Raw genomic sequence first — 12,911 nt, 5'->3', positions numbered from 1 at the left:
TACAGCCCACGGATCATCAATTTAGAAAGTCTGTTAACAGGTCTACTACATATGTTAAAAAAAACAGCTGTGTAAAGCCTTTTGTGGCTCCACAGGAAGCTGTGTAAAGACAGATATACTGCTTTAAGTGACATGAGCATCAGCTGAGGCTGACGCTCAAGTGACATCTCCCTTGTCAGCGACTAAAAAGACAATATCTCTTGCTCTACTGCATCAATTTTGATTAGAACTGCAATTATGGAAATCAGAAGAAAATGCATCTGCAACTATTCTGATTACCCATTAGTAATTTTTCAAGCAAACTGCCATAAATTTGTTGATTCCAGGGTATCAAATGTGAAAATTCAGCACTTTTCTTTGTCCTATATGATAATAAAAAAAAAGGAGCACTCTTTTAAATAATCTTTGACTTCAGTCTATTCTCAGCTATTCATTTGTCTTCCTTAATATGCCTGCAAAGCAGCAGGCTGCAATATTTTATTGAGAAAAATAACCTTGTTAAAGTCCCATCTTATATCAGGAATGTAGGCCAGACAAATTATAACGTGGACAGGGTAGAGCTGTCCTTGGTCCAATTCCCCAATCCAAAAATAATGACGACTACAGGATTTTTGGAGAAGACTGTGTCCAAAAGGAAACCAGGCCAGCTTGCACACTCCACAATCCCCCTGTGGAATGCTATGGCCCATGTGCTCTGTCCGCTGTGGTTCAAGGGTGTGGAGGGGACGGGGTTGGGGGGGGTCACTTGCTTCTCTCTGACTGTAAACTCTGTTTGAGCCTGTGACCAGTTTCTGCTCACATCAAATGTGTGCGGGTCAGAAACATTTCCCTTTGACACCAGAAACAGCGTCTGGAGGAATTCGTTCTCAGCAGTATTCTGCATGAAAACAAATGTCTCCAAACCAAGGAATCAATGTGCTTAACTCTGCACATGCATTACAAAGAGCACACTTCACTTCAAGTCCAGTCAGCAAGAAAGACAAAGAGAGAGGAAAATCAGATAAAAAGGAGAAGGAATCCTGATAATTTATGGTAATTGCTTCCCCGTGGAGCAGTTATGAGTTATGTTTAGTGCACTGGAGAGGTTTGAAACATTAGCAGTGAGTGCACTTTTGGATGGCCACTTGGCAACGAAAATGGATATTTCATCTTTAAAAGACAAACAGTGAAGCTGCCTGTTGTTGACAAGGATTTTTATCTAACCAGCTGTACAGCGCTGACTGATGTTCGACATGATAAGAATGATCAGCCACTGCTTAAAAGGCGTTTCTTGTTTTGTGACCTTACTTGGCTTCGCTGTCTAAATTAATGGTTATCAGATGAGATCATGGTCACATTTGTCAAGCCAAGGGTGTAAAATGCATTTTTTTCCTCTGTCAGCCCCTGGCAAATATAAAACACGCAATTGTGCTGCACAGACGTAGAGCTGTGCAGAGTTTGGGAAAAGATAGACGTTAGAAAAGTGAGACTGTAGGTAAGGTATTATGTCTTTGATCAACATTACAGAGAGAATAAGGAGACATGCAACAGTGTAACAGCTACCTTATCTAAACTCCTGACGGAAAGCATCTTCCTCTCAGTCCTTAAATATAAGGCTCCAAAACTGGTCATTACCCCAACCCCCAACCCTTTCCTGACCACAACTTCCTCCTTATTTCATTTAGTGCATTCTGGGATTGGTCCTTCTATTGGTCCTAAACTACATCCTCCTTCTGTGAGAAGCTTATTGCAAATCCCATTTTTGGGATTTATTTCCACAAAAAAATCTATATATTCATAAGCATCTGTTTGGATGCAATCTTATCTAGTAGTGAGAAGAGGCTTTTGTCTTGTACATCTGCTCAATCCAAAACTACTCATAGATGGTCTATAACTGTCTGTGTGTTTCACTCTAGACACTCCATCTTTCACCTATATGACAATGTTCCTATAAAGACAAATAAAACACACTATTCCCACCCATTTTGTATAGACAGCTGCAGACTGTTGTTCTTCGCGAATTACCATGGCCAGACAAACACGCCCCGGCAGCAGGGATCTATGGACAAGACTAATGTTTACAGAGACAGGAGAGAAGCTCTGTTTCCATCAAACAGACCAGGGCAGAATTTTCCTGGCTATTAGCAAGAGACCAGAGAACAAAGGGTTTCCTCTGCTGCCTTAAACATGGCCAGCCCACCAGAGCCATGGCGCTGTAAAGTGCAGTCTGGCTGAGAGGGTTGTCAGGGAAGAGCCAGAGACAGCCTTTTACAAGAAAATGCTTGATAAGTCAGGCATTGATTTAGGTTAAAAATCTCTCATTACTGTTTAGGTTATTTAGATGTCTGAATTTGTTATCTTTATAACAAGCTGCAGTGTAGACAATTCAGCTCTGTGCTGACATTTCACTGAAGGTTACTGGATTCCTAAGAAAAAATCCCATGGCGTATCTTTAACCCATGCTGCATTCTGCATTCTGCTCATGTCTTCCTGCATCTGCTGACTGGATTTCCCCCATTTCCCTATTTTCAAGCAGGCTGCATGAGTCTTAAAAGAGACCTTTCACTGAGCTGCCTTCCAGCAGCTGAACAGAAAGACCAAAAGGTCAGGTCAGACCTCACAGAGTTTAATATGAGGAGGCCATTCTTAACATACAATTTAAAACTGAACTGCTTCTTAGCAACTTTCTGTGTGACTGTTGAAGCTGTGAAAGTGTGTCATTATTTTGCCCGTGTAATGCACTGTACCTGTAGGTCAAAGAATTTGCTGTATCTCCTGTAGATGATGTGGGAGGTGGAGTCGGAGTAAGTGACATTGATGAGGTACACCTAGTGAGAGAAGCACAAACAGAAGAGGCCCATTAGGAACAACGTCACTTTGTCAAAGATACCACGGCACCACTTTAGCTTGACCTGTCGTAATGACACAAAGTGCATTCCCTCCTGACTTAACTTCAAGAGGTCACCAAGGGTCAAATAAACTCATTAAGTCCGTCTGTTTCAGTCACACATTGCAAAGCCATCAGGGGTCAACAGGAGGGCCAATAGTTTTCAAGTATTTTGTCATTTATTAAAATTATGCATGTTGAATTGTAAATGTGTTTTGAGTGCACCTAACTGAAATACCTCAGAAAATGTATGTATGAACTGTACTTTTAATTCTACAGATTTAATAACAAAACTTGAGGCTGTTCTTTTAAATGATTTCTTCTTATTGCAAAGCTGCATCTTTGTATTTTACAGTGTCCACCAGAGCCCTCTGTCTGAGGAAACAAATGGTGGTCCCATTATGTCAACAACTTCCAGCACTTTTATCTATCACCAGGAATAATGACAGAGAAGAAATGTTTACCCATACAGAAGCTGAGATGGGAATATCATTTCCTTGGCAGACATCAGTCATTTACAGAACAAAGCGCTGTTGCCAGAAGTTCTCCCAAAATAAATTCTTTATTTGCCTCAACAATAAAGGGCCCACAAACAATTGTGTACGCTGCGCGGTTCGGAAACAGATGGCTGCATCTCATGCATTTCCATCTCAGTGTATGGCACAGAGTGTTTACAAAGGCAGTATTTACACATATGGTGGCAATATGCAAGGACATCAGTTACTAGTTTGAAATGCAGTCTTCATTCTGCACACAGTTCATTACAGAAAAAAAAGTGTGCAGCGAGGCTGAACAAGTTCCCCAGCAGTTTGCTAATTAGATACAGACAGCATGACTGAACACTCTGAATTTAGGCAACAGCATGGCTCAAAGCGAGGGTGTGTGAGGTCAAGATACATACCAAAAGAACCATGAACACGTTCATGTTTGAACATGACAATATATCTTATGTGACAGGAAACAACTTAAAATTAACACATTGTTATGAGCTATTTAATGTAGAATATTTAAGCAACATTTACGTTAACAGAAATGTTTGCGACCCATATTACTGATACCCCATGAGCTCATTGCAGTTATATGCAATAGAATCGCACTCTTCACAGCAGATTCAAAACAAGTAAACACCACAGACGAATGCACATTTATGACTCTGCTGTGGGCTTATCTGCATTAAATTACCATGAATGGTGATCATATATAGCTGACAGGCACATTTTTATTCTAAACATTAAAGTCTGTATTTGACAAGGGTGTTCAGGCAGTAAACTGCTCAAACTAAGGACCACTACCACTAAATCTTATCTCTTTTGAAATGATCTCCCCCTAGCATTGTATGTAAACAAGCATTAGTTGCCATGCACTCTCTGGCTCCAGTGCCAAGGATCCCTGGGAGGAAGTCACACTTGAACAGTGGGGACAAAAGACAAAGGGTTGCTTCTTTCCTCTCTGAAACCGGATAAGCATTTTCAGTTGCTTAGCTCATAGATAATGAGATTTTATTTTTTTCTTCTTCTTCCCTTGTGGGGATTTCCCAGTCAACCATCAGCTCCAGCTTCCATCCCAAGGGAAAGTCTGTGTCCTGTGTTTAGTGGCCTCTGGGAGCCTCCTTCAGCAGGAGATGGATGATGCAATTGATCCTAACTCTCAGGTTAATTAATCCAATTGTACCTGATGGACTAATTGATTTTTGCAGTATCGCTGAGACATGTCTCGTGGCCTATCAGATCTGATTACTCAAGTCAGTAAGATAACGCCAAGACCAGACCTATGGAGTCAAAGAAGTCTACAGCTATGCAAGCAGCTCTGTGAGGCTGTGCTTGGGCAGAGTGATGCTTCATGCTAAATGCTAACATTAGAATGCCAACATGCTCCTGATGACACTGCTAACACGCTAACTGTTTATTAAAAATGTGATATTTTTATGCTTTAAGTCACATTTTTATCCATGCTTTTGTTCAGATATAAGTATAGGATGAATCTTAATACCGTCTTTCATGGTCCCCAGAGGATTAGTCTTATTGACTTAATTGATCCCCTGACATTTCCTTTAGTGTAATCATGAGGTCCACATTTTTGGTTTTCAGTGAAATGTCTCAATTATTGCAGGACATTTGTACTGGTACTGGTGGTACATATATTCATATCCTTCTCAGGATCCCCTGACTTTTCCTCCAGTGCCACCGGTAGATCAAAGTTTTCACTTATCCACTGAAAATCTTAATAGCCACTGGATGGACTGCCTCTTAATTTTCTAAAAACCTTCATGATTCCCAGAGATCCTTTCATTCAAACACCAATGACTAGAGTTTTTACAAGTGACCTCAAATTACCACATTCCTACCATTTCACAGACAACAAATGGTTGGAGATTAAGGACACAGAACCCCAGCTAGGGTTATTACTGTTTGCCAAAAAAACAGATAAATTATTTATCAGAAAGAAAATATGTCCACCTTACAACACATTAACTTAACTTTTTCTCTGAAAACAATAGTGAGGAAAGGTCAACCTGAGTAAGGCAGCTGTCACCAAGTCACACACCAAAACTCTGAAAATCCTGGTAAATAATTGGTAATAGACACTAACAAACCATTGTTCTACTCGAGACCTTTACTTTAGACTTTAACTTTAGAGAGAAACCAAAGAGTTCCCACAGTGAGCAAGCACTTGGCAATCGTGGAGAAGAAAAACTCCCTTTTAACTGGCAGAAACCTCTCACAGAACTGGACTCAGGGTGTGCAGCCATTTGCCTCACCTCTTTGGGTTGAAAGGAGAGAAATCGGGGAGAGAGGAGAAAGAGGGAGAGGAGGAGAGATTGGGGGGAGAGAGGAAAGAAAGACCAAGAACTAGTTGCTATGATGACAATAATAGTAGCAATACCCAAAGGTGTAATAATGTTATTAATAATAACAACAGCAATTCTAGGACCACCAATCAATAATAGTAGTGAATAAAATAATAATAATATCTATCAGTCACCATGGCTGAGCTCATAGAGGAAAGAGTGCCAACATCATCAAATTAAAATCCTGGAAAAAAGGGCCTGCCAAGTGAATTGTTGGCAGTGAACATGTCACACGCTTGTATGAAGGAAAAGTGCTTTAGATATGAGATCACCTGTCAGTCAAACAATGGGCACTTCATACTGGTTTAGTAAGTAACCAGTGACCAAATGGTAATTATAATTTGAGAAAAGTAATTGGTTCAAGTGTTGCAATATCAGATAATTGAAGAACAGTGCTATACCAAGAATGACTTATGATTTATGAATGAGTGAATGAGTGAACTTATGGCTTGTCATTAACTGATTGGTTGCTTAGTTGCTGTGTAATCCTATTTGGGGCAAACGATGCTGGGGTTTGTCAGCAGAGATATCATCAGGGACTGGCCTATACCCAGCAAGTTCAACCAGTTTCGCTCTCAGCAACTGGCAGTTCCTCTAACGTCAGACAAACTATTTGAAACATGTGGTTTGTTCAGAGCATGTTGTATAGATACTGCCTGAATAACAAAACTCAGGGCAAAATGTGCTACACAGCCAGTCTGTACTGTGCATCATCGCTGCTCTGACTATCAAAGGGATACTTACCGTGGGATCACATCGGTCTTCCAGTATGTTCAGGTAATTATTGTTGCATGAAGGGTGGATTATGTGCTTCATGTTTCTGTTGGTTTTGATTTGTCTACAATCTGAAAAGTTCTTGAATTATTCTTATATATAAAATACAGATACCAAAATTTTTACAACTCGTGTTAAAGATATGGAAAACTGTAAAGATATTTAAAAACAAGCTGAGATGTTATTCAATCAGAAGAGACTTGAATGCTCTGATATATGTCAGCATCTAACATTACACTGTCTAATTGATTGATTAACTTCGAGTAAGTCCTAAAATCTCTTCTGGTTCTGGTGTAAATGTATGATTTTTTTTTAAACCCTTGGTTTTCTGATGTTTCTTATATTTAAAGGGTCTTTTTATTGAACCACAGTATGTGTGAGTATCTTCCTTTGTAATGGTATACAGGCAACAGGTAATACCAGGCAGTATTATCTGTCCCCAGTAAGCTGTTTCCTTATTTGCACAGTTACATTAGCAAGCTGGCCAGCTGGAGCAGATAATGAAGCTGATAATGACACTGTGTCAACAGCAAATGATGATTAGGATTATAACTTACATTTTTACCATTTGGACCAAAGAGTTGTATATCACAGTGTTCACAAAAACGTACACTATGTTCATTACGAGAAAAAACTTCCACATAAAAATAATGCAGTTAAGTCTGTTACATTTAGCAAACAAAGGGATGAGTCACTTCCTGCCTGTTCAGATGCTTCACTGGAAAAACTCAATGTTTCACGTTAGAATATTATTTCCTTATTCCTCACCTTTGTCTACGCTTTCATTACTTGCAGAACTGGCACACACACATGCTCACACTGAGAAAGTGTTGATGTTAAAACCACTGGAGAAACCTGTTCAAGTATTCAGATGACAAATTCTTGCCTTTAATCAAAATACATCTTAGCCATCTAAACTAATATGTTCATATGTTCATGTTCATACAAAAACGTCTGCTTAGCATAGACGTACAGTCTAGGGCGCATAGACAGGCTCATTGACACCTTGACTTATGTGACTCACATGACAGCTAGGTGAACTAAAGACCCACAAATGACCCTACAGAGGTTAAATGCCTAGTTAGTCCCCACCAGTCAGAGCTGAAGAAGCCAGTTAGTTCAGTTGCCTTTGAGTAAGTACTATAAATGTGCATGTTTATGTTTAAGATCCTCTGACAGACTGTTGTCTGTCAGGAGAAAGTAAAGCAAAAGTAGTGTGACATGGTTATCATCATATTGCAAAACCCAGCATGTCTGTCTCCTGCCAATGAGTAACACTTGTATCTTTCAATGCCTTTTTCAACAACTTCAAACTTCACTTCAAACAAATCATTCTAGCTGCCTGATAACAAAACTGCAACCACAGCAAGGAGAGAAAGTGCATCCATATCATCTTTTAAAAAATCTATAACTCCTTAATAGCATGAAATCGACTCAGTAGTTTGTGTCAACAGAGGTCTGTTAATTTCTATTTCCTTGTGAGTTAGAGATGAACATTAACCATGGCATTTTGCTATATTGTTGTGGTGAAAGTAAGTTAGTCTTTTATATAATAATACATGTCTAAGTTGTGTGTAAATGTGTTGATGAGAAATTTGTTTTATTTTTCACAGCAGAGATTCAAGGAGCATTGCCAAAACAGGAACCTCCTTGCTGTTGGGAGCTCTTTTTGTGGTTGTTTATCTCTCTTTGAGTAAAGACTTTATTGACCGCAAAACCACCCACCTCCAAAATGAATGTGGAAAGGGATAGCAGTCAAAGAACGCCACCCACCAGAAACATCTCAAATGCATGTCAAAAAAATCTGTCTGCTGTCAAAATCTCAGGGTTCAGATCCCTTTCTGCTGAGATTCAAGACTTTCTCTACTACCGTCACTGCCGGCATTTCCCCACGCTATTGGACCTCCCTGACAAATGTGGAGGTGCTGATGAATCTAAAGAAATCTTCCTTCTGCTGGTCATTAAAAGCTCCCCTGTGAACTACGACCGCCGAGAGGTGCTACGTAAAACCTGGGCTAAGGAGAGGTTACACAATGGAGTGTGGATTCGAAGGATCTTTATCTCAGGAACGATGGGTGATGGTTATGAGAAAGAGAGACTGAACAAACTCCTGGAACTGGAGCAAAAAGAGCACAACGACATTCTCCAATGGGACTTTAAAGAATCATTTTTCAACCTCACCCTGAAACAGATACTCTTCCTCGACTGGATGGAAACAAACTGTCACTACGTTCGCTTTCTACTAAATGGGGATGATGATGTCTTTGCCAACACAGACAACATGGTTGAGTATCTCCAAGGTCTTAAGGACAATAATGGGAGCACGCACCTCTTTACTGGCCATTTGATCTCATATGCGAGCCCTGTCAGATGGTCAGGGAGCAAGTATTTTATTCCAGTTCAGGTGCACAAGCCAAACTCATACCCCCCCTACTGCGGTGGTGGGGGCTTCCTCATGTCTTTATACACAGCCTTGGTCATACAGAAGATGTCCCAGGTCACTACTATTGTTCCTATCGATGACGTTTACATGGGAATGTGTCTGGCCAAAGCAAAACTCGCTCCTGCTGCTCATATGGGCATAAAGACGCTAGGATGGTACATTCCCTCCAAGACATTAGATAAATATGATCCTTGTTATTTTAAAGAACTGCTGCTGATACACAGATTCCTTCCAGCTCATATGTATGTTATGTGGCATAGAATACATGACCCCAGTCTGAAATGTGGTACCTCAAAGAAAACGGCTATGTCTTTCGGGTGGTAAAAAAAAAGTTTTTTGACACTTTGCTGCAGGTGCTGGTAGGTTGCAAAGTGTTAGTGTTGCTGATACTTTCTGACTACAGAGTGAAGCACATAGTCAACAAGATTTAAAGTCTGATGGAAATTAAGTTACAGGGGCATTTTTCTCCCTGGTACAGCATACATATGTGCTCTGTGAACACGTCATGGGTTCTCCAGCAACAGTATTTAACGTATTTACTGTATGGCAATTATCACTTTGTCTGTCAGTTGGCAGCTGCTGTCAATCAAACAGACAGGACATGTGAGAAAAGAGATATTTCTAATATTTCAAAGACTTTGTCATCAGTAATTAAAAGTAATTCTTAAAATACATTGACAATATTTGACTGTAAAAATGATTAAATATGATTTAGTTGGCTTTTTAAGTTTGCAACTCTGCTAGTAGCTCTGTGAGGCTGTCCTTTAGAGACACGGGCTGCTTTGTGCTAGCATCAGAATGCTAACATGCACACAGTGACAATGCCTTCATGTTGATGTTTAGCAGGTGTAATGTTTACCATGTGTGTACCTTACTCACTATCCTAGTCCAACATTTTAGCATGCTAACGTGGACTAATTAGCACGAAAGTACAGCTGGAGCTGATGGAAATGTTACTAGTTTTCCAAGTATTAGGTCACAATCAACACAAATCAAAATACTGCACACAAGGAGGTGCAATGTGCTCCTAAATACTATCAGAGCAGGGACGTCCCTCTCTGTCTTCAACAATCTCTTGAAATCTCATTTCTTCTTCTCTCCTAACAACTCTAACACCCCAACTACAGCACTTACTAATACTTAATTCAAGTTCTGCTTTTGCACTCAAGGTGTTGTCACTCATTTGTAAATTGCTTTGCGTCTAATATGTCAAGGTAAATGTATTGTACTAATTCATTTTAGGCCTGTCGATGGCGCTAGAAAGAGGACCACTAAAGCCAAGTTACTCCTAAAAAGTCATCCATCTATCTAGATTTCACTGTGTGCCACTGATATAAGCCTCATTCTGGGGTTACTGAGGTCACTGGGGTTCATCCTCTGGATACCTCCACTTTCGTGACACATCCATACAACAGTTGTTGAGATATTTTACTCTGGACCAAAGTGGTGGACCTACAGACTTGCATTATAGAGCCGTTAGCATGCCTGCAATTTCAATACAAATGGTATGAAATGTGGAGCTTGTGTTTGCTGAATTTACAGCTACTTGCACAGCATGATATCTGAAAGACAGAATAAAGACACTACTTACATAGTGTTTGGAGGGATTCCTTCTCTTCTGCACATCCACAACATTCACGTCAAGGACCGTGCGGAGCTGCATCTTGACAGACCAGTTAGGATTTGCACCGAGAGATACTACAGAGAGTACAAAAGAAGATGTTCACCCATGAAAACGACACTGAGTATCAAAAACCAAGAGGGAGCTGCCTTGTGAGGAGAAGCAAACTTGGGAAAAAAAAAAAGGTTAGGAGGAGGAGGAGGGGGAGGCTCTCCGTACTCAGGCTTTAAGTGCACCCATGAAGTGATGTTGTCAGGCGGTCTGGGAGCCTCTCAACTCCTTGTGAAACATGACAGCGCAATAAAAGTGGCGTTTAGTCAGTCTTCTCCTCCCCTCCGGAGGGGCTGGGCCGGACGGCAGCAGCCAAAGTACGGAAAGAGGGGCAGTACAAGTCAATACGGGGCGGTCCCGTTTCCTCAGCTGGACACTGCACAGGAAACTCATAAGAATTGAAATCAGACTGTTTGGGACCTGTTTCTTGTTTCTCACGTGTTACTTTGTTACAAACTCCTCAAGCTTAGAGTTTGGAGAACATCTGAACAGCTTACATGTTGAAAAGAACATTTTCCTTCGCATAAAAAGTGGATGGAAAAAAGAATAGTACTGCTGCCTTCAACGGTTCCTCCTATTTCCCGCAATAGTTTGTACAAAACAAAACCGTTGAGGTAGATTTTAGATGCATCGATGTTTGAAGTTGTGGCAATGTGTCTATTAAGCTGGCAGTCTCATCGCTTATACCGTCCACTCTGACCCTAATTTCAAAGGAACTTCGGATTTCCGACAGCACTTAAAGCGGGCATACAGCATGGTAAATGACTTTGCTCCCTCCTAGTGGAAGAGGCCGGAGCATGGAGGTGAAGCAGAGAATAACAATTAGTTAATCTTACCACACGGGGGCACTGACAACACAAACACTTGAGTTCCCCTAAATTTACAATGTGAGCAAATGGGGCATTTTATTTTAAAGTACATTTACTCAAGTTATTGTATTTAAGTAATGTTCTGATGTTCTGAGTGCTTGTATTTTGTTTGAGCAATGCATGCCATTTTATACTTTTCCTCCTCTACATTACAAAGGGAATTATTATTATTATACTATTCTATAATATGATTATTATTTGTATTATTTAATTCTGATTTGACACATTCTATAATCAGCTAATAAGATCTGATAATTTGTTACAAGATTATTTACACAACTGTCTTGTAGTAATTTATGTCAGCCCAATCAGCTACAACACTGAAGTGCTTCTTACATGTTAATCCATTATGTATTGAATATAATATACAGCATACAGTATATGCTGTAACACACTGATATTGACAAGTCTACATAATGAGCACTTTTACTTTCAGTTTTTCCTGTTTTTCCTGATGATATTTCAGTACTTTTAAATTAACTTTTTTGTTGTTGTTGTTGCAAACTGAAAAGGACTATTAAAGGTAAAAATTAAAAAAAAAAAAAAAATTTTTTTTTAAAAGGTGGCCTGTATAAGTGGTATATTGTTATTTAGGCTATAACATCATTATATTATTATTGCTCATACATTAATGTGAGCACAATACTTTTTCATTATTTTCATTATGAATTAATCTCTTGAATATTTTCTCAATTAATTCACTGATTGTTTGGTTTTCATAATTACAGAAACTAAGCAAAAAGTCACAATTACCCAAAATCCACTGTTTCACATTGCTTGTTTTGTCCAAGCAGAAGTCCAAATTTCAAAATGATTAAGGAAAAGCAGCAAATCCTCACATTTGAGAAGCTGTAACCATGAAAAGTATGGCATTTTATTTTACATAAAAATGATTTAAATGAATATTAAAGTAGTTTCCAATTAATCATCTGTCTGTGTACTAATTTATTAATTGACTAATTGTTTAAGCTTTACTTATGTATGCTGTTTGGTAGTTAAATCTATAACAAAGCATCATATTTTATAAGTTCTTCATGCTTTGTGTGAAAAGTCTTAATTTGTGAAGTAACTAGTGAAGGTGTGTAACAGCTGTGGTGTAATAAAGTATAGATTTAGTGTAAAGGGCATGGAAAGATAATACTCAAGTAGAGTATTAGTTCCTGAAATTTTGTACTTAAGTACAGCACATTAAGTGAATGTACTTAGTTATGTTCCACTACTGATTACTACTTTATAACAGTGGATTAGCTGAACTGATCACTAAGTGTGCACCACCTGACTCCTTATAATACAATGTGGGTCTAAATGGGGCTTAAACGTGAAACAACTTCTACCATTTTTTCCTCTTCATGACGACAAGTAGCATGCGTGGTAGAGTCGAGGGGCAGAGCCGCGGAGCAGAGCACGTCCTGCCGAGGAGATCCAGGAAACAGATACCG

The 12,911-nt window shown here is 39.5% G+C and overlaps 2 protein-coding genes across 6 annotated transcripts in view; one reads left to right on the top strand and one right to left on the bottom strand.

The window, feature by feature from the left end:
• Positions 1-12,368, bottom strand: part of LOC108897283 (SH3 and PX domain-containing protein 2A) — a 54,164-nt gene extending 41,796 nt beyond the window's left edge. For 2 of the 4 annotated variants that reach the window (XR_001963263.2, XM_051076419.1), the window contains exons 1-2: positions 10,523-12,368; positions 2,727-2,807 (exon numbers count right to left, since the gene is read on the bottom strand). Coding sequence is in view for 3 of the 4 variants with exons in the window: in XM_051076419.1 (XP_050932376.1) it covers positions 2,727-2,807; positions 10,523-10,594 (153 nt within the window). In the remaining variant the exon portion in view is untranslated. The remainder of the gene's footprint in view (positions 1-2,726; positions 2,808-10,522) is intronic. The other 2 variants (XM_018696831.2, XM_051076420.1) reach the window with 2 other exon arrangements.
• On the top strand, positions 6,332-9,461 carry LOC108897285 (N-acetyllactosaminide beta-1,3-N-acetylglucosaminyltransferase 3). Of its 2 annotated transcripts, none has more exons than XM_051076422.1 (2): positions 6,332-6,491; positions 8,105-9,461. In XM_051076422.1, exon 2 carries the CDS (start codon positions 8,221-8,223, stop codon positions 9,253-9,255), a length of 1,035 nt encoding a protein of 344 aa, XP_050932379.1. In that variant the 5' UTR covers positions 6,332-6,491; positions 8,105-8,220; the 3' UTR covers positions 9,256-9,461. The 2 variants fall into 2 exon arrangements, with proteins under 2 accessions (XP_050932379.1, XP_050932378.1); XM_051076421.1 differs by having other exon boundaries at positions 6,342-6,491; positions 8,102-9,461.
• Positions 12,369-12,911: the final 543 nt, after the last annotated feature.

The sequence above is a fragment of the Lates calcarifer genome, linkage group LG16_LG22, assembly GCF_001640805.2.
Source record: "Lates calcarifer isolate ASB-BC8 linkage group LG16_LG22, TLL_Latcal_v3, whole genome shotgun sequence".
Lineage (NCBI taxonomy): Eukaryota > Metazoa > Chordata > Actinopteri > Centropomidae > Lates > Lates calcarifer.
This window is presented reverse-complemented; position numbering and strand designations above follow the sequence as displayed.